We start from the raw sequence: 27,949 nt of genomic DNA, 5'->3' as shown, positions 1-27,949 counted from the left end.
TGCAATAGAAATGACGGGAAGATGGCCTCTTGTTTAAAGTGTATGTGAAATGTGCGGTAGTAAAAATGTGTCAGCTCTAACAAGGTCTGAGGCTCTGATTGCAGCAGCGGGGTTGGTCGCTTGCCTTGCTGCTTTGTTGCTGAGTTATTCTGAGTTATTCTGACAGCATGAGAAACAGTGTCTGAACAGCACGGAATGGCAAAGGGCCAAGCTGTTGAGTTTGGACAAGCCACTTCCAGTAGTTTGTGTAATGTAACGGCAGAGCAGCCTCCAAAGCAACTGTAAGTTTATTATAAGTTGTAGGCATGAGCGTATGTCTTGAGAACAGTTTGCAGATGGAGGTAACTTTGGATATTAGTATGAACTACTGCAACTATTACACCCTGGAGATCATGAATGCAAAGTTGCTGCTGCTTGTGCATTCATGTTGATGCTTCTTGTGCAACCCTCAGGGCTGCTGGTCTTCCACAGGGTTTGCAGCAGGGAGCGGATGGATGTTTGTGTGACACACAGTGTGGACTTCTTTTGCTTCCCAGTTTCCTTGCATAGCTATGGTCGCACAGCCCTTCGCTCACTATTACATTTGAGGGAGAACAAGTGGCGATGTTGGGAGGCAGAAGAGCAGGCCAGGCACTGGCAGGCCGCCCCGCGTTCTCTGTCACTGTAGTTCAACTGGAAAAAAGGGCATTTTGTCAGGATCGCCAGATAAAGCTGTGCTGGTCGCCTGCCTTCACGAGGATTAAGTGTGTGTCCGCTAAGAGGGCTGCCACCGCAGCCTCACTAAACCCCCTGAGGCGGCAGCCATTTTAGGTCGTTGCTCTCAGCCAGCACCATCTTTCTCGTCCTCGCTGCTGTTGCCAGCATTTCAGAGCTGTTGGTGCGACAGCATCTAAAGCAGAAATCTGCACTTTGGTGTCTCACTCCTTTCACAAGACAGCACAGATCCCTCCAAACAGCAGGCCAGAAGATGATATTAACTAGGGGAGAGTAAAGCAGGAGTTGGGTTTTGGGGCCCCCATATCATTGATTTGTCTATGTTTAAAAAACGCATAGGAGTTATTAGGTGTTTCTTATATGGAAGCTACGTGTTGGAAAGGAAGATTAAAGTTAATGATGGTGGTTGAAATTCTCAAGTCGCAGCCTGTTACTTAGGCTGTTTGAAAATGTGTCAGGGCTGGGTTGCCTTAAATGCCTGTTCCTCTCCCAGTTACAGCCCGGAGACACAGGGTGCTGACCTTCACCTGCTCCCATTCTCTGAGCTAATTCGGCAGCTCATCTTCTTTCCCCTGCATTATTGCAGGAGTCTGTGGCACTTTCTTCCTCCTTGGAGGGTTTTACTGTTGCTTTTGCTGCAACATGAGTGTCCATCAGCTCCTTGCTGCACAGCTGAGGGCTGCTCTGTCACCCTTTTTGTGCAAGAATTTCTCCCTCCTTAATAGACTGTTAATATTGCCCCAGGCTGGTGTCGGGAACAAGAGCAAGCAGGAGAGGGTCAGACCTCAGTGGCTGTCAATTTTAATAAGCTTTCGATAAGTCTGGCACCTGATTTGCCTGTTGTTTATACAGATACAGGCAGTCATGCAACAGAGCTGTCATCCTGCCATAGTTCAAAGGCAGCACAGGAAAACACGATAAACAGGTAGTATGGGACTCCTCTCAGAAATACTGACATTTGGTGTAAGTGAACAAGGATACCAAACAATTTCCTGTAGATAACAAAGAATACGGGAGGGCAGAGGAATGGCATACTAGCCCAGACGCTGTGATAAATAACCCACACTGAACTCATGTTGGGAAGATGCAGCCGTCTGGCTATTTTGGTCGCAGGATGTTTACAAATCACCTGTCCGCTTGGGTGCTTTGCCATGCTGGAACGCCCGAGGGCAGTTTAGCTCCACGCGCTGCTTTCCAGCCTGTCAGCAAGCTGCTCTCTTCCCACTTTCGTGTTTCCTATTACATGAAAAGAACATTTAAGTACTGAAAAGTTACAGTGAACAAAAATGAAGACTCCTTAGAAGGCAACTTTGTTCGCCTTGATCAGAAAGGGGTAACAGCCCTGCTGCTAACAATCGTTAATAATTCAGGAGTAAGATTTGAAGTGACTATAACGTAAGGGAAAACTGCTATTGCTGGGAGCTCGAAGCTGTTGTCGCTTTGATGATGCTCCTTGCTGACACTGAGTGGTGCAATTACCACATGCTGATGGAGGAGAGCTGCAATTACTGCATTTTCTGAGTCAACTGCTGAGAATTTTTTGGTTGGCATTGGTATTTTTTTATGTGCTTATTGTAGGCAAATTCTGTAAAGTGCTTCCCTGTATTGGTATCATAACAGTAGTATGAAACCCAGAGATTCCTTTTTATTTCCTTTTTCCCCTACCATAACAATTGGAGCTTTACATTAAATCCCTACTGTGAGCACGATTCCACACTTCAATCCTAGATGAAATCACTGTGGGAGTCAGTGTGGGCTCTGAGTAAGAAAAACAGCAACAGGGAATGCTAAAGGCCTTGAGAAATTTTTTATGAAATACTTTTTACCCTTTATCATGAAGGATGTTCATTTGTTGATGTTCGCAAGTCTCATGGTAACAACATTGGTAGGTAATTAGCCTGTTGTTCTTACATATACCAAGAACCTAATGCTGTCTGGAGGAAAGAAAATATATATATTTTATATATATAATATATATATATATATATTTTCCACATATTAGTGGGATTGCCCAGATTGGCAGAGATAAGCAGCTTGAGTGGCTATTTATGTACATATGTAAACATTCTTATAAGTCATTTGGACTGCTTCTGATTTTTTCAGTTTTGCCTTTCTGATATAAATATTTCAAGATTGTTCTGAGTTTAGGAGCAAATTGTTTGGAAAATATGGTGCTAAAATGAGTTTATCTGTTTTAAAAAATCAAGTGAAAGGAGAGGAGGCACATTTTTACCCTTGCATCAAAAATACTGACTGACCCTTGAATTTGGAGATGACCAACAGCAGAAGCTAGGTATGTAGCTTGTTTCTTCATGTAAGGTGCCATGGAATATGTGGATGCTGCCTAGGGAAAAAAAAAAGCATATTTCTTTTGAAAAGGCTATGAAAAGCATAATTTTAAAATGCCATAGAATGTTCAGAGAATTTTAAGATTTAACTGGTGAAAGTCAAGAAATAACTATGGCAGTTTACATCTGTCCATGTAGATATGTGGATATGGCAATATTTTTTTGTAACATGACCAGACAATAACTTTTTAGGACCCCCCCCATTTGCTCAGTGCTCATGTTAGTCAGTGAGGCTGTGTAGCAATCCGGGATCGAGAGCGTCTCACCCCATCGAGCTGTACTGGCTGAATGGCATCCAGCTCAGCAGCTCCCAGGAGAAAGGGCAAACTCCACTCCTTGATCACTGACGCCACGATGGAGTAATATGAGGTGTAACGTGGCGAATCACCATGGAACCATGGAGCTGCTCTCCACGGTGTTTGCTGGCTGTCCCAGCTCAGGACACTCGGCAAAATTAAAGGTTTTAAGTCCTTGCGTGTCTCTTCAGGCTTTTGCTACTCTCTCTTCAGTTTTCTTATAAATAAAGGCAATTTTTTATAGGGCTTAAAAAGAAATGCAAAGAAGCACATATGCAGGCTGATGACACTTGTGTTTTTTATGTATGTACATATGTGTATTTACATTTGTACCCATATGCATATATAAACACATAGGCAGAAAATTTGTTAATGAAGAACTAAGTCCATTGGATAATAAGCAGACCTCAGTGGTCGCAGCTCCACTGCCCAGAATCAGCCACATATTCTCTAATCAACTTATATTCTCTTCTCCAGATAGTAAATCTATAGGAATTGCTGGAGGAAGGTCATTGTCCTATGTTCCTTTGGCATTTTCACATGATGGTAGAAGACGGGTGAATGCCATAACAGTTAGTCCTAGATTTTCCAAGTCCTGTTATTCTGGAAGAGGAAGAACAGCTTAGGTTGAGTTTAAAAGATACCAGGTACAGTGGTGGTGACTCATCTCATTAAATGCATCTTGCCTGTGGTCTCACGCCATATGAACTTTTTTTTCTTAATTTATCTTTTCATGGGTGGCTGGTCGTTTGTCATGTTGACAGGCAGTGGCCTCCTGAAAGCATGAGGTGCTGTTATCAGATCACTGAGGCCTAACGGAAAATGGAGAAAATGGCAAGAAATAGAAAACTGATAGTCTGTCTCTAAAACCAGGTACGTAGATTAAATGATCATTGTGATTCCATAAAGGTGTATTGGTTTTGTTTGTATTAAGCAAGTTCCTCAGCTGCAGCTTAAAAGAACAGCCTATAGTGACAAATTAATATTTAATTACAGGTGAGAAGGACATAGGTGTTCACAGGCGGCTGACTATCCTTGAACTGAGCATACTGACTTAGAGGAAATGTAGATACGTCAAGAAGAGTATAGAGGAGGTGGAAGCCATTCGTCTACCGAGATCCAGCAATGCTTTCTGTCATTAAAACACATGAAAAATTAATTTATGTGATTAAAACACATCCGACTATTTGTTTGATATCAAATGCCACATTATTATTTCGTAAGAGTGTTGTAGGGTCAAGTGTTTATCTCTGTTTTCCTCTGAAAGAGCTGGCGAAACATCAGAAAAGATCTTTTGGGGAAGGTCAGTTATGTGGGGACCATCAGTAGTGCCTGACCTATACAGGAGAGGACTAAGAGGAGATTTTCTGGGGAAGAAAATGCATAAGGGAGTCTGTTTCTTGGCCTGACAGAAGATGTTGTAAAGGATTCACTCACATCTTCACTGTGTCATGTAAGGATAAATCTGCTAATTTAAGGAAGGGCTTACACAGTGGTTTGTAGGTGAACAAAAGTAGGTTGCAGTGAGAGAAACAGCCGCAAGCAAAAGCAAAGCCAGCATGAGGGTAACCCTAAAAACTGAAGGTGTTATGGTAGATGAAAGTGAGGAGTTTTCATTGTGATTGAATATTAATTAGTGACATGGCTATTAATGATGACAGTAATTAACAGAGGAAGGAAAGCCTTGTCATTGTCCCCAGGGTGAGTAATCAGTCTTGGCAGGTGATAAATAATGGTTCAGCAAACTCAGCAGAAAGATAATCTGCCTGCCTCAGGACAGCCGGAGAGCAGCTATAAAATCTTCCAGCTCTTGGCAACATTCAGGAATTACTTCATATTTTTAACAGAGACAAATTAAAATCCACAATCTCAAGTGTCCCTTATATTCCAGAGTGACTGCTCACAGTAGTTCTGGTGGAGTCAGTGTTTTCAACTTCCTTGATGCTTTAAACATCTCTATTTTTTTTTAATCTTAGTAACATGGGAGGAAAAAGACTGGTGAATAGCTTTCAGGATTGCTTGAATTTTTCATTGTAGTTGGATGAAAATTGAGTAGATTCCTCAAAAGGAGAGTGAACGTGGGGGCATGACTGATCTTCGTAAAACCTGAGTGAGACTAAATCCTGCAGTAAGTATTTGTGTGTCTATGGAAAAGGAATGGCTTACAATGCCCTTCTTGAGCAAGGCAAGGAGCTCCTGTCCTAGTAGACTGTTAGAGCCAGTAAGGTGACTAAAAGATAACTGCAAGTCCAAGGACTATAATCTGAGATCAAAATTTGAACAAATTCTAGATTTTTCAGATTGGAACATAAAGTTCTGATTCAGCCTGAACCAAAACAGAATTTTGTTTTTGCTTCATGTATAATGCCACAGAAGTGCTTTAATTTGAATCTTCCCAGAATGGTTTTCTAACCTCAGATCTTTAGCTGAGCTCTACTTGCATCCTAGCTGTGTAGCCAGTGAAATGGTGTACGTGATGTTTCAGAAGCTCTTCGAACCCATGCTCCAGCCTGCCCAGTCCTGTGTCTGGTTCAGCAATGAAGTGCATCTCTTCTGGACCAGAGGTGATTCAAATCAGGCTGACTCAAAGCTCGACTAAACAGCCTTGTGTCTGCCAAAGTAACATCAAGAAGATATCCCATATATTGAAAGCACAGAAATGCTGGGCATCGGTAAGTCAAGCCTCACTAAAAACTTGGCTTATTGCACTGGATAGCAAAGTGCCACAATTTATAGTGAGAATCAATAAAGTCTGTTACTCAGCTGTGTAAAGTAATATTATTTCAATGGCAAGATATCTGACTTCTTGGCTATGCGTCGTCTGCTTATGTAGGATATGAGAAAATGGGCTGAAGCAGTTGTCAGCCAGGGCCCTTGAGGCATATAGCTCTTACGCAGTCCAAATGTCTGCATGATCTCTTCCCTACCCCAAAGAGGGTAGGTCATCATATAGAAAGAGTGAGATAAAATTTGTTAACTGGAAAAGTAGACCCAGGAGGAAGTTAAACAGCCCATATGAAAAGTAAACCTTCAGGGACTGTTATCAAGTGCCTTTTCATAAAGCAAACAATCCTCACTTGGAGGCAAGGGCAGAGGACTCTGTATTGGTCAATGCTAGGATGACTATGAATCATTAATGTTACTGAGCTATGAATAAACAAAGGTGATTTTAGGATGTGCCTGGCAAGCTGTTTTTCGGTAGAGACAGGAGAGAGTTTGCATCACTGCCGGAGGCATTGGGGAGACCTCCTACAGGGCAGCGTGTGCAGTCCTGGTGACTCCAGTTCAAGCAAGTGTAGCTTAAATTTGAAAGGGTGCTGAGAAAGAGGGTAAAGTAAATGCAGAGTCTATCTTAAAAAGAGATGAGAAGTTTGGTTTGCTTAATGAAATAGAGGTAGGAAAGCAATGTGTTAACCCTTTCTAGAAGTCTCCAGGAGCAGTGATCAAGGGATAAAAATAATACTTGAATGATAAAAAGGGTATGATACCAAATGCATTATTTATATGTATTATCTATTAGTTGTGTATTAGACTAGAAATTGCAAGGAGAAGTGGCAAAAGAAAAAGAAAGGGGAAAAAAAGTTCTGAAATAACCTTTCAGATAGGATAGTGGCAACTAAAATTGTTTTGAAGAAGAGTTTGTAGAAAGGATTGTGTAAGAGGATCTGAGTGATCCAGGCTGGTAATAGAGATTTGGGAGACAGGACCTTTACAGCCTGTTTTGCTGGTACTTAAAATGGCTGATACAATGTCCAGCTGCTGCTCTTGGTCTTGTCTGTTTGTCCACTGTTTGAGCTAAAGCAGGTAGTGCCCTGATCTTCAGGGAGCTGGTTTGGCTTGGCTTGTGGCAATGGGATCCATATTTTCCCTTGGCTCTGAAGGCTGAGAAGGGGAACGCTGAGTGGGTCTGTCAGTGTTGATTATAAAGCTGTGGCTGCCTTTAGCTTCCTTGTAGGCTATGACCCCTTTTCTGGTGGGAATTGCACCTCTATGGGGGAGTGACCAAGAGCTGCAGATATTGCAGAGAACAAGGAGTCTGGCAGTGCCGGTGTGTCTCTCTGTGGCACATCCTCGTTGCAACTCTTGGCCTTTGCTGTCCTGCAGGTTTGCTGAAGGGATGGCAATGTTCTGGGTGGCTGTGGTAAGTGGGGACATATGGAGCAAAATATTCTGTAGACATTTCTGGAATGAACTGTGAGGTTGTTTCTTACAGTGCCTTCCATGTCTGAGCTTGGAAGCGCTCCACGCGAATAGGATCCTCCAGGGTTTGTTTAATCAGAGTGAACCATGGGGTGGTTACTTGTGTCATATGCTGTATTCAACTGATGCATCGCCAAGTGCAATATGGAATATTACTGGGCCTTGTAGCCTCACGTGAGTGAATGCACCTGTTTCTCCACCAACGAAGGTGTGCTGAGCGGGACTTGGTGTTGCAGCTGCATCCAGACGCAGCATCGCTGCGCTGTGCTACAAACTGCTGTAACTTAGGCACTTGCTAAGATGCCCCTGACTGCTTGACTTTGGGCAAGTCATCTTGGCTGGCTTTTTACATGCCCGGTCACCATTATGTTTGATTTTAAGATTAACTTTCTGAGTATGAGGCTTAAGCAATTTTTCTTGCCCCCATGGGGCTACATTTGGCTGATGTGCCTTAGCTTCTAGTGAAAATGTGTTCTGCTTCTGTGAACTTCATGCAAGCAACAGAGAGGTGGTACAGAGGATCGATCCCAGAGATCTTCGAACTGTTTATAAGATAGTAATAACATTTGAACTACCTGATGGAACCTGAAAATAAATAAATAAATAGGTTTATGGACCTTAATGATGCAGTTCTGCTCCTGACCACCATATAGCTGATGACAACTAGCAGATGACAACTCAGCAGTGCATTGGTTTCGTGCATTCTTAATCTCACTTTTTCCCCCAAGATGTTGCTTGAGTCATTGACATAGGCTGTTCCCTTTCTTTTTGTGACTGATAACTCAATTCTGCACTTTTAGATATATTGTCTCTGGCATTAAAGATGAAAGATGCTAGTAAAAGGCTTCTTTGTCTCTTTGGTAGGTAGTGCTTTGGGAAACGTAATTCCCTGTCTACTGATTTGAGAGAAAAATAGCAGAGAGAACAGCTTACATGGAACCATTAGGGTGATATTTGACTTAAAATATATCAAGTCTCTTATCACACAGAGTACTTCTTGGGAATTAGTACCTATAAGTAAGCTTACAATTACAATGTGGCTCAAGAAGGAAAAACATTTTAAAATCTCCAGTGGGGATTAAAATAGTAATAAAATAATAATTAAAAAGAATAAAACAGAAAAGAAAATGACAGAATGAAATTCCTAACAGTTCTTTTGTATCTCATTTCCATGTGGTGTCTCCCCAGAGCTTTCAATGTGGTCTCCAAAGTTTAATGTTTTCTCCGTATTTTGTGCAGGTGCTGACATCGTACAGTGGCTGATGAAGAACCTCAGCATTGAGGACCCAGGTGAGGTGACTCAGGCTTGGGATGGTAAGATACTCTACTGCATGCCATTAGGCAGTAGATAGTGTTTTGCTACTGAATCTAAAACACCAGTGAAACAGCCAAGTTGTTCTAAGGGCTTGGCATGAAGTGGGGGGGAGCGGGGGGAGAGAGAGAGAGAGAGAGAAGAGTCAGCATCTTAGTTAAGTCTAAACCTTGCACTAGAACCTATAGAAAGTTGTTTGTAGCTGGTTTGGGAAATTGTAACTGCCTAAGAAAGCCTAGTTTATTTTAAGACTGTTCTTGGACTTAGAAGACAAGGTGATAGATGTGCATGGTAAGCAAGGAAAGGTGGTGACAGCATTTCATGGGGTGGAGAAGAAGAGCCGTGACTCGCAGGACTTACTGGTCAAGGATGACATAGATGCTGACATGGATCACGTGAAGGCTGCTAATTTATCATGGAGGATACGTACACAGATAATAAACTATGATTGGTGGATGGGCACAGTCGCTCACTGAATTGTTCGTTATTCAGAGCCACGAAACTGCTTTGGCACAGCTAAGAACTGTTGAGAAAGGAGGGGAAGAAATACTGATCTTGCAGGTCCAGAAGTTTCCTTTCCTTTCCCAGGAAGGGAGATAACCCAGCATATCCCCAACCATTTTCCTGATGCATACTGACCTTCAACCATTTGTCAGGGTTCACTAACCTCCTATCAGATCTCTCAGATCTAAGAATTGTCCTGTGACTGTTTGATCACAAGGCATGATGCATACCATATGGCTGCACAAAATGTTTGCCAAGGCAGTGACAAGCTGCCAAGTTACATCTCTTTCCATCCAGATGAAACTCAAGTTCTACCAAAATGCAGGTGAAGGAAGCCTTTTGCTGCTCCCAATATGTCTTTCACTATTTAAAAATGGAGAGAGAGTCAGTATGGTCTGACCTGCATCTCTACACACACATCCCTTCACATGTGAGTCCAGGCAAGCCCTATACCTGAATTTCAGCTGCAGACAAGAGCTTTATTATCAGCCTGGGGCACATGATCAGCTAATGTGCATTTCACAACCCTAGGCAAGTCAAAGCAACTTTGACAGATGCCATCAGTTGAAAATGTGTGCAGATACAGCTCTGGTGTGGTGTCCTGGCCGTGCTAGGGTATGCATGCCCAGTTACCTCTGTGTCTTCACTTTAATGGCAATTCCCCCATGTGTTTATGAATAAGATCCTGCTAATGACCTGGTATTGCAGATTTGTGTCTAATTTGGAGAGGGAAAGTGGTCACTGGAACAGGCTCCTTTTTAGCTGTCACCTGTGGCAGATAATGTGCTTTGACTTGAATTTCAGACCCTAGAGCTGAATAGGTGTGGGACATTCTGTAAACAGCAGAGCAGCGGGTTAAGCATCTGTGCAGTGTTTGCATCTATGTGGTAAGGCTTATTTCTGCCCTCCTGTTTTGCATGGTGTAGTTGGAGGGCGTAAGCCTGCTGAGTGTTACAAGGCCGGGTCTGTGTGCTAGGTCCTGCTGTGAGTCACCAGCAGAGCTGCTGCTGGAGGCCGAGAAGTGTGTAACACACCTCCTGCTGACACATCCCTGCTGTTGCCTAATTTTCCTCACTCTTCCACAGTAGAAGCAATACACTTGGGAAGCCTTGTCGCTGCACAGGGTTATATCTTCCCCATCTCCGACCACGTCCTTACCCTGAAAGATGATGGGACGTTCTATCGTTTTCAGGTTGGTGAGTCCTCTGCCCTTCATGTGGCCCCTTTTACTGTCCCTGCAGTAATACCACTGAAATCCACACACTCTGTATTTCTATACAATGATTAGGACCACAGAGGCATTAGGTGGTTTTTTTAGAGATTACAGCTGTCTTGGAAGAGATCTCAGGAAGTTCTGAAGTCCCATTGAAAAAGTCTGCTGTAGAATCACAAAGCACCCACTTCTGCTTTTGGGCCCTTACAGTTCTTACGTAAATGAACAAGTATGTCCTGTGATTATTTTTGATGTGTGACTTCAAGAATGGTATGTTGGATTAAACTAGTCCTGAAATATCAGTCCGTATCTTGAAGAAAACGTTTTTTGCCTTCTAATCCTGGTAGGAAATGGAGAGCCATTTTCCTGTGTAAAATGGACAAGGGCAATTTTCAGAATTAAGCAGTCAAATTCTGGCACAAGAGAAAACTCCTTCCTTTGCTTCAGATTCATTAGCAAAGGCACAAGTTACTAGTTTTGGCTCTCCTACCAAGGATATGTAACCTTGGCAAAGTCACCTGAACTGGGATGCAGCTGTGTCTCAGCATCCTTGTGTTCCAGATGTGTAGAATTTTTTAAGTATCCTCTCCTTGGGTTCCATGCCCTTTCTCAAATCTGCTGCTGTGGTATTCCTAGCTAAGTGCTTGTGTTACAACTCCTTTTACTTTGTCTAACTTGAAAAGTAGTGGTAACTTCAAACCTAGAGTCCTACTGCATAATGTTCCTAGCAGAATTTGTTTCCCATGTGTTGTTAACGTGATATCCGTGTCAGCCTCCACATCTTTCTGGTGATCTTCCTTTTGTTCATTCTTCCTTCTTTTTCTTTGTTTTTTTTTCTACTTCTTTAATTTTTTTGTTTTGTTTTGTTTGAAGCTTGCGTGTTTGTATCTGATATTTTTGCTGCTCACACCCACTGTCAACCCATATGAGACCTGTGGCAGTGGGGAAAAAAAGAGATCATAGACCTCCCTTTTTCCCTCCTCACCCTCTGGTTACCTCACACTAAGATTTTTCAGGACAGAAAGCCCTTTCCTGTAGGACTTGGCAGAAGCAGAGGTAATGCCTGCCTAGTTGTATTTTTCTCCATTTTAAAAGACTCCATAGGAAGGATAATTTTCAAATTGTCCTCTGCAACTCTTAGAAGCTCTATTTCAGAATTTCAAGATTTTTTTTTCTTATTTTAAGCCCATATAAATTACATCATCCAATTGTCTTGACTGCTCATTGACTTTCTTTTTCTTCCTCTTATCTTTTCCAGAATTTTTGCTTAGTCCTTGTCTGCTGTCAATTCTTGCAACAATTTTCCTCAGCCATTATCTACAAAAAGTAACCTGATAGAATCATTTTCTCTTCCATTACCCTGTTTTTGCTACATTCTATCTTGTCATCCCTCCCTCCTTTGACAGTATCTCATCTCCTAAAGTTCATGAGATACATATCAGTGAGGAGCCTGGAACCATATATTATTTGATCCCTTCATATTTTCTCACTGTACTTTGGTGCAAGGAATGGGCTTTGTGTGTAATGGTGTGTAATGCCTTAAGCCCATTTATGTCATTACATCACTAATGCAAAACAGTGTTCTGCAATTTGTGTAATCACAAGGACATTATTTTTCATTCATGTTAAAGCTGAAATACAGCCACCATGTGATAATATTTCATAATTAATTATGGCAACCACAGTATGCAGACCCGGATAGGATACAAAACCAGTAAGCTTAGCAGGATTTCTGCTTTCAGAACGACTCTAATCAGCTGCGTTCTGAACTCTGCCGTCTGGTTTGTTTAAGAAGGAAATTGTTTTGTAGGCTGCCAACCACACTGGTAGTTGCTCCAAAAAACTAAATGGTATGTAGTGTGTACAAAAGGCCACAAGGCTTGTTCTCACGGTCCAAAGAAAAGATTCAGGGTGCATGGGAATTCCTGGGGAGAGAGGAGGTTCTGGGGATAGAAGATAAACCTATATTCAGATGAGGTGGCAATAGCATCTAAAATAGTGTCGGGGTACTGTGCATCCTGAATCTGTGCTTTAATAGCAATCTCTAGCAATATCTAGGCAGAGACCCAGCCCTAGACCGTGTGATTTGTCTTCTTGTATTTGCAATGTTATTCTGCATCTGATTCTGTTTTTCTTTCTTAAATTACATGTGCTGTTTCATCAGGCGCCATACTTCTGGCCTTCAAACTGTTGGGAACCAGAAAACACAGATTATGGTGAGAACATAACTATTTCATTGTAGATGTTTTTTTTTCCAGAAAGTGTGTGATGAAAAATGTCCTTGAAATAATTATTTTTTGGTGGCCAAACCTGTTCAGTAGGTCTTGTTTCTTGCAAGACTGCAACCTGAGAGATGGATTTGTGCTAGGCTCATGTGAGATGAAATCCCAGATTCATTGAAGTCTGTGGGGCCTTAGCCATTGAGTTCAATGGAGCCAGGGTTTTATGCACTGGTACCTCAGTTCTCAGACAGCTCTGTTCGTTTCAGCAGGATTTATGGGAAGCAGTATATTGCTCCTTGGGAATTTTAAGTAATACCAATATTACTCCTGTGGGGTAACATATTCTGATATGTAGCCGAATTTGATATGTTCATCAATAAGAAGTTACCTTATCTGGGCACTCATAAGGCCGATCAATAATCCAGTATCTAACTGAAGGCGACTCATAGTTAAGCTGCTCTGATATATGATATCAGACGTATTTTTTCCGTTTTTTTTTAAGATTACTGGCTGAAAATTGGTTTAAAAAAGAAGAAAAGAAGACTGAGCATGTTTTATGAGCTAATAAACTGTAACATGCTGTATTAAACATTTGAGTGGCTGCAGAAAATATGTCCATGTTGTTATCTTTAGCTGCCTCCGTGCAGTGTTGCTGTTTCTTCCAGAATTACCTGTCTTTCTTAAGTGATAAAATCAATTGTTTTATCCTGGCTTGATACTGGAGGAGGAACTGAATCCATGTGTCTGCTCATGAAGCAGGAACTATTGGAAGTGTTTTTTAAAAAATAACTCATTATCTAAGATCCCCAAATAATCATTTTTTTCTTAAACAGTAATTCTTTGTCTTCATGGATTCTCAACATTATTTGCTGGGATGAAGGAGGTACCTGCAATGGTGTCTATCATGTGATAGTTCATTTGCAATCCTCATCCGCAGTGGAAACTAGAGCAGTCTTACACATTCATCCCCACGAGGGACTGCTTAGGGGAAAACATGGAAATGGTCATTATATGGAAAATAATTTGCAGAGATTTTACAAACACCCCACATATATAACCACACAGTCCAAATTATGCCAGAAGTATTTTCTAGAAATGCCAAAACAGCCATCAGGAGATGGATAGTCTCTGGTTTCATACATGTTTGCTAAGTAACGGGGCTTCACAGTTAGGTGGTCGTGCTGCAGAGATGTCGAGGGAACAGCCCACCTCAAAACCCAGTCCTCTATGAGGTGACCCACAGCTGGAAGAGCCACGGCTGCATTTGCTGTGAGCCACATAGTGACAGATTTTCACCTATCCTAGAAATCTCTAACATGTGTTTATGATCAGTGTTTGTATATCAGCTGGGGCTGTGCAGATGGGCTCTTCCCAGGAGTTAATCCCAAACTAGCAGCAAACCTGAATAAAACTTAAATCCTTGCAACTTTTGGTATGTTTTTTTTCTTATTTGCATGGTTCCAGTTACAGGACAGGAACTGACTTGCTAATGGCAGGTCACTGCCTAGCGTGAAGAGACACTGTGGGATAGCTGACTGTCACTTAATTTGGTGTTGTAAATGGTTTACAGATGAAAATATGCTTGAGAAGTATAAATACATAGGAAAGAGAAATGCATGAGCTTATCAGCTCTGATCACAATGCATAATGTTGGTTCATTATATGAATGTTTTATACAATTCTGTTTTTTCATATATTTTAAATAGAAGGCTAGGTTTCCACTGGAAATCATTCATGAAAGGATCCACAAGTTGCATTTATCACCAAACTGAAACCCCATGAGTTGCAACGAAAAGCTGATATTTTCTGATATTTTCTGGAATATCTTCTGGAGGAGAGAGAAAAAAAAAAAAAAAAAGATTTGTTATAGAAGAAAATTTCTGTTAATGATGCTCTGCCTTCTGCCAAGCTCCGGTATTTTGCATGGTTAGCCAATTATACTTGGCCCAAGAAGCAGAAGAGAGAGGGTGAAAGTCAAGGAGTTTTAAAAACTCACACCCTGATTCATCCCCAAATGAGAGCACTGCATCTCTGCTACGTAGTTCAGATCCAAATCTCTTCCCACCGAGGATGTGCTGAGATTCACGTGGACCTCAGAATCCAAGAGACCATCAGTTTCTCCAGTGACCCATATTTGCTTTCATTTCAATATCCCAACATTATTTTGTATTGCAAAGGAAGAAGAAATACAAAGATAGGGAGAGCTGCTCACATCAGTGGGCACATTCCCTAAGTGCTGGGGGGAACAGGTTGCTAATGCTAAATATTCTACCACCCCAGACACTAGTGGGCATTTCTGACACTTGTGGTTAGCTCCTAGCAGCTACTCTCAGCACTTTTAAATGAGGCATCCCAGAAGTCTAAGGCCTCTGACAATGCTAGCATGTAACATCAGTGAGGATGGTGGGCTTGAGCAGTGCCTGCACCCTTCTTTTCTTAGGATCTTGTGCTAATAATCTGCTCTGTAATGTTTTTCCTTTGTGGTTCTCCCCTTAGCCATCTATCTTTGCAAGCGGACCATGCAGAACAAAGCGCGGCTGGAGCTGGCGGATTATGAAGCCGTAGGTACTCCGCTGCTCGAGTTCCCAGGGGGCCGGGAGTGCTCGGGTCACTGACGGGGTGCTGCTGCATTGGGCTTTGGGGCCAGCTGGTGCTGGCGGTTCTTTGCTTGGCAGAATTGTCTGAAAGATGGTCAGGAGGGAAAAAAAATATCAGGCTCCTGAAGGGGGAATGTCCCTGACATTGACTTTGCAGTGTCTCAACATATCTACCACACGGCCCATTGAGACAAGCAAATTATATAGTCATTTACATCTGTTTCCTGTTTCCAGGTCCTGTTTTATAGCCAACACTAACACACTGAAATGATGGATTTTCAGTACACTATTGGGCAATTAAATTCAGATGACCCGTGACGTTGCTGTGGACCTTGGAAGGAGAGTTCTCAGAAATTCAACTTGGCCTGTGCTTTCAATACACCATATAAAACTTATTCATTGGCCTTGTTCAGGGAATTGTTTTCTCTTACAAAATTATTGCACTAAAAACTCTCCCCAGCCTCAACTTAAGTTGCGCACAGAGTTTGGGTGGGAAGATGGAGGCAGGAGAGGCAGGGTTGGAGGGAGTTTCTTTAGGTGCAGGCAGATTTCTTTAGATGCAGACCAGCCAGCTGAACTTCTCTTTCCTTGTATTACCTGTGTCTTGTTTACTAGACAAAAGTCTAGAGACTGAATTTCAAATGCAGAGTTTTTTTCAACAGACTGAAAAAACTTATTTTATGGAGCTGCTTCTAGTGGCCTTGTATGTTCATGTTTTTTATGATGAACATATATTGCATATATTTTGTGCCATTTTCCAAGAATTAACTTTTTCTTTCTTGTCTCTTAAATTTGGGGATTTGGGGACACAAGGACATATACATATTTTAGTGCTTTCAGGGAAGAGCATGCAAAATTTGCCAATTATCTAGTCCATCCTAGAAATGTATGCGTGGTTCCTGAGAGTTCCAGTCCTTAAGCATACAGACATAATGTGAGGAATATAAAAGCCCAGGTGCGTTTATACATTCTGTTGCTGAGTTGTTCCTGCTGCATATTTTTTATTTCATTATTAAAACAATTAAAACTGCTCACAGCAAACCAATTAACTGTAAGTACTCTAAAGATCTATCAGAAAGCAATAAAAGGCTGTTCAGCAGCCCACAAACACCCCCACACACGCAGTGTGGCCTTGGCTAAGTACTTCTGTGCATTCGTGTCTACTGAGAGTAGCAATGCTCCAGTGATGGCAATAATTAGATCTTGGCAGTCTCTCGTTCTTCTTGTGAAGATTACATTGCCCAGCCTCGAGATGGCTTCTGCATGCAAATTTTGCTCTCTTAATTAGAGACAATGAGCTAAGAATGGCACTGACTCTTCCTACTCGTTACAAGAGCTGAAGCAGGCATAGCAGTGGAGATGTGCACTGAGTCTAAGTAAGAGAAACGAGCTTACAGGAGTAGGAGAGAGTCCCATAGGTTTAGTACAAGTTTTTGCAGACGTGGAATGAGTTTGCTTCTCCACAAGCACTGATCTGGACTTTCCTAAGAGGATCAGTCCAAAACAGCCCGGGGAACATCATCTCATGTTCAATTCTGCTTGTGCCATTCATAGATCTTCTAGTTTTCTCCTGGTAAAGTAGCGATCCTGATTATATGATGGAGTTTGTACAATTGCATTTAATTTTGTTTCTTATTGGCCAAACATAGGTACTGCTTCATTGAGTGATGTTTCATTAGTTTCAGTATATTTACTCTAGAGAGCACACACAAATATAATTTAAAAAAAAAAAAAAAAAAAAAAAAAAAAAAAACACAGAAAATTGCTTTTGCAGATACTGCAAGTTCTTCCCTGTAGCTGCAGTTAAGGAAATCATCACTGTCCAGGAGAGCTGTAAATCATTTGCTTAACTGATTTTCTCCATGCCTATGGACTGAAACTCCCAGGAGGACTTGGTGGTAACAGGCTCAAGCTTGAAACCTTGTATTTTACAAGAGGTCAGAGTAAATAATATGAAGATTGCTTCTGGTCTTGAAATGTGTGTGCTTAAGCACTTGCTTAAAATGGAGTAAGTATGAAAGCAGTAGACCTAATAGTGTCTTATTTCTTTAAAAGCTGCAAAACGTGTAATTTCAGAGTGTGTTTATGTGGGTGATTTTGGGGTGCCATCTAGGAGGTAAGTCTGAAGGTGGCTCTGAGCCTGAAATTCAGGCCATGCCATGAGTTCAGCCTGGAACTCGGACCAAGTCAGATCCACCTCCAAATGTTGGATCTGGCCAAGGCCTCGTCCCTCAGGGTTAGAGCAAGGCTGTGTTGGATCTGTTCCTGGCAGTCAGGTATTGTCACTGCTCAGGCAAATAAGCTATTTCCTCTCATGAATCACGCCGGCCATTCCCAAGGTGAGCGCTACGCTGCCCGCACTGAGCGGTGCTCAGCCCCACACCTCCACGAACGCCCAGGGAGGAGAGAGCTGGGGCCAGGGAGCAAGGGAGAGCACGAGGTGTGCAGGTGGCCGCCATCTGCTAGCAGAAATGAAAGTCATCACTTCTGCAAAGCTGCTGAGCATTATCTTGTGGGAATGAGTCCATCGCTGTTTTATTGCTAGCACTCTGGCTGTCTTCATCGCGCTCCATTACTTCTCCTTGACAGGGAGAAGTCTCTCCTCTTACCCTGGGGAAGAGGCTCCCCTCAAAGCCACAGGGAGGCTTGAGAGAATGCGTCTCAACCTTGCTTTTCACCAAAACCAGTGCTAACCTTCTTGAGTTTTCTAGTTTTTTCGTTTTCTTTTTTAAAGAAGGAGAATAAAACGATAAAGTAGATGCCCAACATAATAACTGTTCCTAAGCCTTCCTTGTGCTTACCAGGAGTAACTGTTTTCTCTGTTTTCATCCCTTGTCAGGAAAATTTAGCAAGACTTCAGAGAGCATTTGCAAGGAAGTGGGAATTTATCTTCATGCAAGCAGAGGCCCAAGTTAAGTAAGTAATCATGGAGCAGTGCTTAGAGCTGGGCATGTCTCTGTCAAGGGCTTTACTGCAACTCGGAAGGCATTGGCAAATTTTAGTCACAGACGGGCTAGAAATGCTGGAGAGCAAATTCTCAAGGTTTGTGGCAGACACTGAAAGATGGGCTTAATTATCTGTGCGTAACCTGGTGAGTCAGGAATTCCTGAGCCTGATTTCTTAATATGTTATTGATTCGTCATGTGAGCTGGGGCAGCTTACTTGATCATTCTGCTTCTGCTTTCGTGTAGCACTTTTGTATAGATGAAAAGAAGAAGAAGAAAAATGTTGTCCACTCTGTATATTACTCTATATTTGTAAAATATTTCAAGAATGAAAATACTGTCATTTCAAAGTAGCTAGAAAGGTGGCATTTCCAGCAGACTCTGCTTTTCTGTTTTTCTGGTTTATACCAGTTCCTAGTCAACTCAGTTGTACCCGGACTCATAGCAGTCTAGTTTGTGCTACTGACTCAGTGTGGAGAACTGGGTACCACTTATGTGAAACTCAAACTTAATTTCTGGAGGCTTTTTTATTTTTATTTTTTAAACTGTCTTCTACTTGTAATCAAAATCTACAGTTTTTCACTTCTTTCTCTTTGAAAGCAGTTTGAAGCCCTTTCTCATATGTTTATGCTTTTATTTTCAGGATCGACAGGAAAAAGGATAAAACAGAACGAAAAATTTTGGACAGTCAGGAAAGAGCATTCTGGGACGTGCACAGGCCTGTGGTAAAGTTGTTTTACAAAGATGAGCCTGCCTATGATCTGACAAGGTTTTAATGCTAGTAAACACTGAGCCATGAACAACATAAAGATGTTACTTTTAAAGACACCATGTGCATTTTCCATGTGCTTCAGAAAAGTCAAGTTTCTACAAGATTATCATAGGCATTCCACGTGATTATGTAGACATTCTAGTGCCTGGAACTGCTGACTTGGAAATAGAGTATAAATGTGAAATTTTGGATTTTTGTTGTTGTTGTAGTATGTATAAAGAAAAAGAGTTCTACCAGTTTGGCTCAGGCTTTCTTTAGAAAACTCTTTTTAGCTATTTCCTTTTGATGCCGAACTTCTGAGTAATGGATTTGATGCTGAAATGCCAACGTTAATTGCACGCCCTCTCTTGTTTAGTAAGCATAATCTATGGGACACAAACTTAAGGAAAGAATTTTGAAGACACTCTAATAATATATTTTAGAAAGGCAAGGTAACGTTTAGACTGTAAACAGAAAAGATTAATATTATTGCTATCTCTTTTCAGCCAGGCTGTGTGAACACCACAGAAATGGACATTAGAAAGTGTCGTCGTATGAAAAACCCCCAGAAGGTCAAAAAGGTCTGTTTTTCTTTTGTTATTTAATATTAATCACTCTTGACAGCTATAATATATCAGACTTCCTGAATAGGGATTGAAAAAACCCCAATGTTTTGCAAATATCAGTTCAGCTTTGTCCTTATCAATTTGCTATTTACTATGCCCATTTTGCAGTAGGAGAGGGACCAGACTGCACTTATAGAACTGAGACCAATATTAGGGAGCTCAGTGCCGCAGACATCTGCTGTCTCAGCACTCCTAAAATTAAAATCAATTGGCAAAAGTAGCTAGGTCCCACTTTCAGAGATTTAGGAGGGATGGAAACGGATTTTTCAGAGCCAATTACTTGACTTTTTTCAAAATCCAGATCATTATCAATTTGAGTACCTTTGACTTCCAGCAAGTTTTAGCCTTGATTTGGGTGTATGTCAGTTTGGGAGACAGCAGTAGATTCCTAATTTCTGTTGGCAGATAATTGCAGCAGAACCATGCACATGTCCCTTACAAATATTAAATAAAAAGCAAATTATGGAAGGAAGGGATAACTAGTACTACTTTCAGTGCAGATCTGTGTCCTTACAGTCAATCTGCAGGTTTTCATTTAGAGAGATTTGTGTGAACGTGACCCACTGACACCTGGTTAAGTTTGCTCCTTATTGTGTAGTTTTATGACAAGAAATATAACTCAGGGGAAGAAAATGTCTTGGGGCTAGATTCTTGTCTTTCTGTCTCTCTCTGCTTGGTTCCACACAGTGACCTTTCCCAGGGCTCATCCTGCAAACATTGACACCCGCAGTTCTCAAGGCCTCAGAGAATTATCAGCTGCATTCTAATATTTAAAACAAACCCCATTTTTGCTTGCTGTGAAATAAGCCTGAGGCTTGCAGAAGCACAGAGCATTCACCTCATACCTAATAAGAATGAGGGTTTTATTGGAAACAAGGTCATGTTTGAAACCCCCAGGTTTCAGTTAACATGTCTGCAGACTTCCCTAGTGCAGACATTTGCAAATGCAGCCTGACTTGTAAATTTTGCTCCCGGCTAACTAATTATTCACATGCTTGGAGAGAAACAGTAGGAAATTGCTGACATGTTACCTTACTGGTATATGTGTTGCGTTCTTCCTCATTGCATACCGGAGAAAAAGGTAACAACCCCTTCTGTTTGTGCTTTGGTTCTTTACAGTCAGTCTATGGAGTTACAGAGGAGTCTCAGCCCCAGAGCCCTGTCCACGTGCCCTCCCAACCTGTGCGCAAAACTACGAAAGAGGATTTCCGAAAACAAGTGAGCAGCCAGCTACACAGCATCTTTTCTGACCCCTAAGTCCACCTGTAAAAATCAGGCTACTGTTATCTGAATAAAAGGACAGATATAAACTTACTGAGTTATCAGTAATACCAGTTGTATACCTTAACTGTGCCTGATTCTTGCATGCTTTATGTACAGTAGCCAGTAGTTATGGATGAATGCTATTTGAGCTGTGCAGTGATATGCATTACTGTAATACTGGCCTTCCTGTCTAGTGTTGCTCTTCCTGTGTGTAGGTGAACTGATGAATTTCAGGATATCTCAAAAGTGGGCAGTGACAAAGGTGAGGGGAATAGGCCGCATGCCAGGGCATTGGGTTTCAAGGAAGTAGGAAAAAGTCATTTGCAGAATCCTCCCAAGGAATGGCCACCCACCCACACACACCCCCACACACACATCCTTGCTGCAGCCCAGGGACCTCTGGCTCCCCGTTAAGCTTCGTGCAACAAGCAGCACACAGTGAAGTGCAGGAAGGTAATGCTAAGTTAGCATTTAAGCAGAAGAAGCTTTTACATCTATGTCTCAGACAGTTTTAGGGTGAATTTCTGAACCGAATCAGAACACTGATTTCTTGAGCTTTGGTTAAGAACTATAGCCCAATATAAATGTTCTATAAGGCCATTATTTGTCTTATGGTGGCAGTCAGTTACAGCCAGTAATGGAGAAGAGGAACACAGAGCAAAAAGGAGATCTAGGAACTTCAACCCCCAGTACGGGCGTGTTTCCTTTCCTACTTTTAATTATTTCTTCTGAAGCTTGCTCCAGGGCCTTGCCAAATGAAATGGAAACTCCTGTTGGAAGCAATTAATAAGCTGCTTCTAATACCTAGGGAAGGGTCCCATTTCCTTCTGAGCTACTTGCAAGCTGTTTGGAATGAGAAATCGATGGTGTGTTGGGATATGATCAATGCATGCTCGAGAGCTCCTCAGTTGCTAATGTCCTTGTCATCTCTCTCCTCAGATAAATTTTCTGAACGCGCAGATAGAGAGACATTGTTTAAAGATGTCCAAGGTAGCAGAAAGGTGAGTGTCTCCATCTGAATGGTTTGCCACATGTCCTCCCTTCAGATTTGGTGTTTCCTGAAATAGAGCACCCAGCAGTGCACAAAGGCTGGTGCTGCTTTGGTGCAGCGAATCCTTCCCCCTGCTTGGCCAGCCGCACTGCCCATCTGCTCACCAAGGACACAACTGTGCTAGCTCGTCTGCCACTGAAAAAAGAAGGTAAAAAATGAGGAAAGGGTGATTATGAAAAGGAGGAACCCTTTCAGGGGTTCCTTTTGCTGTCCTTCACAAGCCTTGAGTTTATTTACAAAAAGGAAGTTATTCATGTTGCAGTTTAAAAATAATTGTTTTATTTCTATGGATAAACCCAGAGTGCTCATTGTTCTTGTGTATGTGTTAGTCATGTCCATGTTCATATTTGTATTTTAGGGCAGGTTTCTGCTTCTGTTTACATATATAAACCCCTGTGGGAAGTACTAGGCTTGTGTCTGTGCTCACAAAGCAGTGTTTTAAGAGACAAATGTCTCTCAGTGGCAAATCAAGGCACCATTTGTCTTGATGAATGTTTATGCCTGATGGAAAAGTATGAACAAGAAACGAATAAGCTGAAATTTAACTTCTAGTAAATGACAGCTCCTTTACTCATGCTTCAAAATTATGCACGTTTGCAGTGAAATCACCTACACAAACATTAGGATCAACACACTCTTTTGCAACATCAACTTTTAGAGCAAAACTGTTGAACGTGATACACGTAAGAAGAGCAGATGCTTTGCAGAGAAATATTATAGGAATTTTTATTTAAACAATCAAAAAAAGTTACTCTATAAAATGTTGTGCTTTCCAGTGCCTGATCTGCTTATTAGCATGTGTATGCAAAGCTAGGCAAATTAAATGACAGGAGCTAAAAAGTAAGATCCTTTTGGCTCATAAAATTTAACAATTTAAATGAAAATTTATCTAGTTAAAAAGAAAATATTCAGAGGATTCCTGTAATCATGCAGATGCTGTTTTGTACTGTGAAATTAGGACATTCATATTTATGTTTTAGGCTTTCTGTTTCTCTTCTCCTATATTAAGAAGATCAAGGTGTGCTTTATAAAAATAGTTTTATTTTGTACTGAATTTTTTTTTTACTGAATTTAACTTATTGTCTTTTAATATTACTGAGGCATTAATAATTTTCAGGTGGTAATATATAAGCAAGCAGATTCATCTTTCTTGAATTTTTGCTCGATTTGTATTTATTCAGTGAGATGGACTCGGTAAAAATCATCCGCTGTGGACTTTCTTTCCTGTCCTCTTGACAAGTTTATAAGGAGCTGCCAATAGTGTAAATAGTGTAAATGCCCAAATTTGAAGACACCAGTCTATTAGATTGAGTATTAGATTGAGGCAGATCTAGATAGGAAACAATTTTCCTGATCCGGAAAGATTTTTTTTTTCTTTTTTAATTGGGAGAGATAACAACTTGGGGATAAAATAATCTGTCATTTTAACTTTTGATATATTTTGGTGTAAATTCACTATATATGGGAGGAATATGTTTTTTTAAAGCAATGGAGTATTTATCATCCCATCCTTTATGGGAGGAAGCCATCCTTCAATGCACTTTTTCCCTCTGATTTTCCTTTTCTAATATGTATATGAAGTGAGGAATGGAAAATTTCTCACTAGCTGCAAGTCAGGGAGCCCCTGTTGTTGAACCTGCAGTTGTGATGTCTCGTGTGGGTTTGGTTTCTGGAAGTGCTAAAGAGCATTTTCCCAAAAACTCCACTCTTTTAGGGTGCCTCAGACGCAGAGCGTCAGCGTTATCAGCTGCTCTTGAACGTTTTGGCCTAATGATGCAATAGTCTAAAGTTTCTTAATTGCTTATAGACAAGCAGATAGCTAATCCTCTATTTTATGTCACCATGTGTATTATTATTTATTATAATGTTATTTAACATTATTTATCATAAGTAGACGTGTAACATGACAGAAAGAAAAAGGTTATATGTAAGAGTCGTGGATGAATCCAAGCTGCAATTCCCTGAAAAGGGACCTTTTCCTGCCACCTGGTTCAAACCTCCTGCTCTAAAGCAAGGCCGATTTCCAAGTTAGATCAGACTGCACAAAACTGTCATTAAATGTCTCCATTTTCAGACAGTAAGAGAGTAAACAAGGAATAACAAGAAAAAATAGAAATTACTTTAATAGCAATTGACTGCGTAATTTTCCATAAATGATATTCTATTGGATACTCCTTGTCCAACTGCAGAAGAGGAACAGAAAGGTATTCAGAAAGTTATCCTCGGTTCCTATTAAAAGAATGGTCACTGCTGAAAGTTTTCTTCCCATTTCTTCCTGTTCCCCCTTCTGGAAGCAGATCTGCAGCAGTTCTTTGCACCAATTTCTGCCCCTTTCTGCACCAGCTGGAGAAACAGGTATCCCTCAGGTGCTGTGTGCACCTTGGAAACCATTTTCCTCTTCTTTCTTCCACATCCTTTCTCCTCATATGGGACCTACTCACTGTTGGCTTTAGGATATGGCATGGAGATTTGAGAACTATTGAGCAAAATCATCAATAAATTCCACCTCCTGCTTTCCCTGACAGCGTTGCTCAGCATTGATGCAAGCCCATCGTATGCAGCACTATAGAAAAGGCTGAGGAAAACCCAGGGGTCTCCTACCAGCAGCAATGGCAGGTCGCTAGAGGAAAATCTGTAATGAATCTGTGTTATCCTTTCAGTTTCCCAAAGTTGTTTTGAAGGCTCAGCAGGCCCCCTGAATGCAAGACAGGCAGGTGCTCAATTTGATCTCTGCACTCTTCAGTGAACCTTTACCACTGCCTCTCCTGCACGAATTACATTGCCTCACCTGAGAGACCAAAAGTCCAGGCTTGCATTTGGACAGAAATGCTTTCCCATAAGGTTCATCCTGTCTATAGCCTCTTATTTGCAACCTGGCAGTGATTCAGTTGCTGCGTTGTGCTGAATCAGCAAGAGGCATTTAGCAAATCCCCCCTTGTTTCATTTACTTTGGGGGTGGGGGTTGTTCTTGCTAGTGCTTGTGGCACCTCAGTTGCCTCCTCCTTATTTTATTAGGAGCAATTCACATTTCACAGCAGACAACTCCCAATTGATTCTTCTTTTGTTGGATTTGTTTTGATCAACCCTCTCTCTCATTGATGTCTCAGGGATTGCTGCCGCTCTCTGAAATTGGACGCTGCTCCCTCCTCCAACCTTTGACCCACAGCAGTCATGAAATGTAATTAATGAAATGAGATGAGACAGCCCTGAGTGCCCTGAGGGGCAATGGGAACCTGCTGTGGTTACAAAAGTGTATGATTTTAATGCCTCATGATAAGAGCTTGGACAAACAAAAAGAATAATTACTGTAGAGCAGGTCAGGGAAAGTTTCTGCCTTTTGTGACCCTTTATTTCACAGGGTCTTTTAAGTCTTCTGCTTTGTTGAAGGGTGGAAAACTGAGATAAAGTTTAGGATGGACAGACACAGTTGAAAGTAAATTAGTTGTTCAGTATGATGAGACGCAATCAACTTTAATTAGTTGACAGAGCTAGGGAAAAGATGTAAAGTGTAGCTTAAAGTGTTTAACATATAGAATAAGAAAAATTTCTTTTGATTTCTCTTCATATAAGTTATCTCCCTATTTTAGTAAAGATGTCTTTCATAGCCCCAATCCCAATTCAGGAATTTCTGAATTGTTTCTGCAAATGAATAGGTATTTCCCTAGGGTGGGCTCCAAAACTCCTTATAAAGACTAGAGGTTGCTGTATATTGTCTTACCTGACTAGTGATGAAACAAACTGGTATAAATACCACTTTCTTTTTTTCCAACATATATATTAACTTAAAATATAATAAATGTTACTGATAAAGTACAGCAGGATACTGACTGTGCTAGGCAGTGTGCCAAAATTACAAAAAGATAGTCTGAAGATCTGATACTCAGAGCTGTGATCCTGCAAAAATGTGAGCCTAAGCCTAAACCCGGTTACAGTGCATGACCCTCGCTAGATGAGTGACTCAAAAAGGCGTTAAATGGGTGCAAAGGACCCGTAAATGGGTGCAAAGGAGGCTACAAGCAGCATGGAGCGACTGAAGAGGGGAGCACGAGGTTCAGTCCTCCCGATGCTCTCCCGAATAAGTCCTGCTAGTCCAGCTGCTGCCTCATCAGGGTTTTTGTTTGCATCTCGACAGAGCCAAGCTTGAGGACAACATTGCAGTGAGTTGGCGGGTGTTTGCAGAGAAATCCTTCCATGCAGAGTTCCTGGGGAAAGGGGCTCTGAGGGCTGCTGAGGAACTGACCCATCTGCAAGTAAAGAAAAATAGCAACATGCAACAAAAAAAGAGAAAGAGTTCCTGAAAGCTGTAGCTCCTGATATACAACTATACGTTAAGGTCCTTATTTTTTTCCTGTTTTCTATGTTTCTTTTATCTGTCATAGTTTAATAGCCTACTCAGAGCAATATGTGGAATATGACCCCTTTATAACTTCTGCTGAGCCTTCCAACCCCTGGATAAGTGACGATGTGGCTTTGTGGGACATAGAAATGAGGTAAGAAGTGCTTTTTACTTGGTAAACATAAATAATATTAGGGTAGTCTTGCTAATTTTTCTGTATGTTAAAGTGCAGTTTCTTCAGTGGCATAGAAGAGAACAATGCCCTTGAAAAGCACCGTGTGGTTTCCTTTGCTTCCCAGCCTGTGAGACAGAGTGCCCATTTGTAGCCTGGTTGGGCTTTAGCGTAAGTCAGGAGTAAGACCTGAGTGCTGGATTTGTAACCAGATGCTGTGATTCTGCGCGCCAGGAACCGTCTTCAGAGCTCACTCGCACACGTCCCTTGGCCAACTCCTGCTAGTGCTTGGCAGCTCCTCTTCCTCCTCCTGTTCTTGAGCATCCAATCTGAGTGGGGAGTTCACTTAAGCAAGTGTTTCAGAAGAGTGTGCCGAAGCTGATCATGATCATGCCTGTATTTATGTGTTAATGTAAAGTTAGCATAAGCCCAAGAAAGCCATAGGAAACAGTGTCCCAGGAAAGGGGCAAATCATTTCCCTGTTTTAAGTGATCCGGAACATGAAAGGTATTTTTCATCAGCATCTCTGGAGGTCATAGAAATCTGTAATTCTTTTATTTAATCTTTACATAATTTGGATAGCTCAGGTTTATTTTTTACTCAGTTTTTGTCATCTTCTCCATCCCTCCCTTGTGGGTTAAGAAATGGAGGCACCTCTGCAGCTTATTTCTTGGGATGAACCACCATCCATGGGGTATCCAGGCATCTGTTTGTTCTGCGTCTGCTGAGGTAGCTGGAAATCCTCAAAAAGGTTGCAGTATCCGTGAGCAATGCGATTTAACCAGATGTCATTGCCTTTATACAAATTTAAGGTGAATATGTGGCACCTGCTGTGATATCTGCATTAAGTTAAGGAAGGTGATTCTGATTCTGAACTCAATCTGCTCATGTAAAAGCAAAAGCAGTATTGATGAAAGGCAGAGCACACAGATCTGTTTCCATTTTATCCTCCCTTACAGGAGAACTCACTGCATCTGCATCTAGTTGCAACTTGCATGAATAATTAAACGATCTCCACGAGCTGCAGTAGCCCCTTGCGTTGCCTGCAAAGCTGTTTCCTCAGTTAGCAAAGCAGAGCACTTGTTCAGGAAAATCAAGCTGCTCACGCTGTGCTGGTAGAACCCTATCTCTCTGAGCACACGGAGTGCAGTGCCACAGCAGCTAATCCTTTGTGGCACTTGGGAGCTGCCATGACAGCCTTCCATTTGGGACAGCGCTTGGGTCTTCCCAGTTCATGCAGGAGCGTTACGCAATGGCTGTGTGCTGGAATAGCTGCTGTCCTCTGGATGCTCAGGGCAGGTGAGTCCCTGAGGCGAGGTCTCACACAGCACAGGGTGAGCGTGGCTGCACCAGGCAAGTCTCTGAGCCGAGGTCTCACACAGCACAGGGTGAACGTGGC

General features: G+C 41.7%; 1 protein-coding gene across 4 annotated transcripts in view; it reads left to right on the top strand.

The window, feature by feature from the left end:
- RGS6 (regulator of G protein signaling 6) overlaps window positions 1-27,949 on the top strand; it is a 193,882-nt gene that overhangs the window by 124,558 nt on the left and 41,375 nt on the right. For all 4 annotated transcript variants that reach the window (XM_026038574.1, XM_026038572.1, XM_026038573.1 and 1 more), the window contains exons 3-12: window positions 8,798-8,848; window positions 10,460-10,566; window positions 12,752-12,803; window positions 15,306-15,370; window positions 18,246-18,322; window positions 18,995-19,076; window positions 19,609-19,683; window positions 20,848-20,946; window positions 21,931-21,992; window positions 26,422-26,532. In XM_026038574.1, the coding sequence (XP_025894359.1) occupies window positions 8,798-8,848; window positions 10,460-10,566; window positions 12,752-12,803; window positions 15,306-15,370; window positions 18,246-18,322; window positions 18,995-19,076; window positions 19,609-19,683; window positions 20,848-20,946; window positions 21,931-21,992; window positions 26,422-26,532 (781 nt within the window). The remainder of the gene's footprint in view (window positions 1-8,797; window positions 8,849-10,459; window positions 10,567-12,751; window positions 12,804-15,305; window positions 15,371-18,245; window positions 18,323-18,994; window positions 19,077-19,608; window positions 19,684-20,847; window positions 20,947-21,930; window positions 21,993-26,421; window positions 26,533-27,949) is intronic.

The sequence above is a fragment of the Nothoprocta perdicaria genome, unplaced genomic scaffold (assembly GCF_003342845.1).
Source record: "Nothoprocta perdicaria isolate Ctin4 unplaced genomic scaffold, notPer1 scaffold_213, whole genome shotgun sequence".
Lineage (NCBI taxonomy): Eukaryota > Metazoa > Chordata > Aves > Tinamiformes > Tinamidae > Nothoprocta > Nothoprocta perdicaria.
Note: the sequence above shows the minus strand (reverse complement) of the source record. Positions and strands in the feature narration are given on the sequence as shown.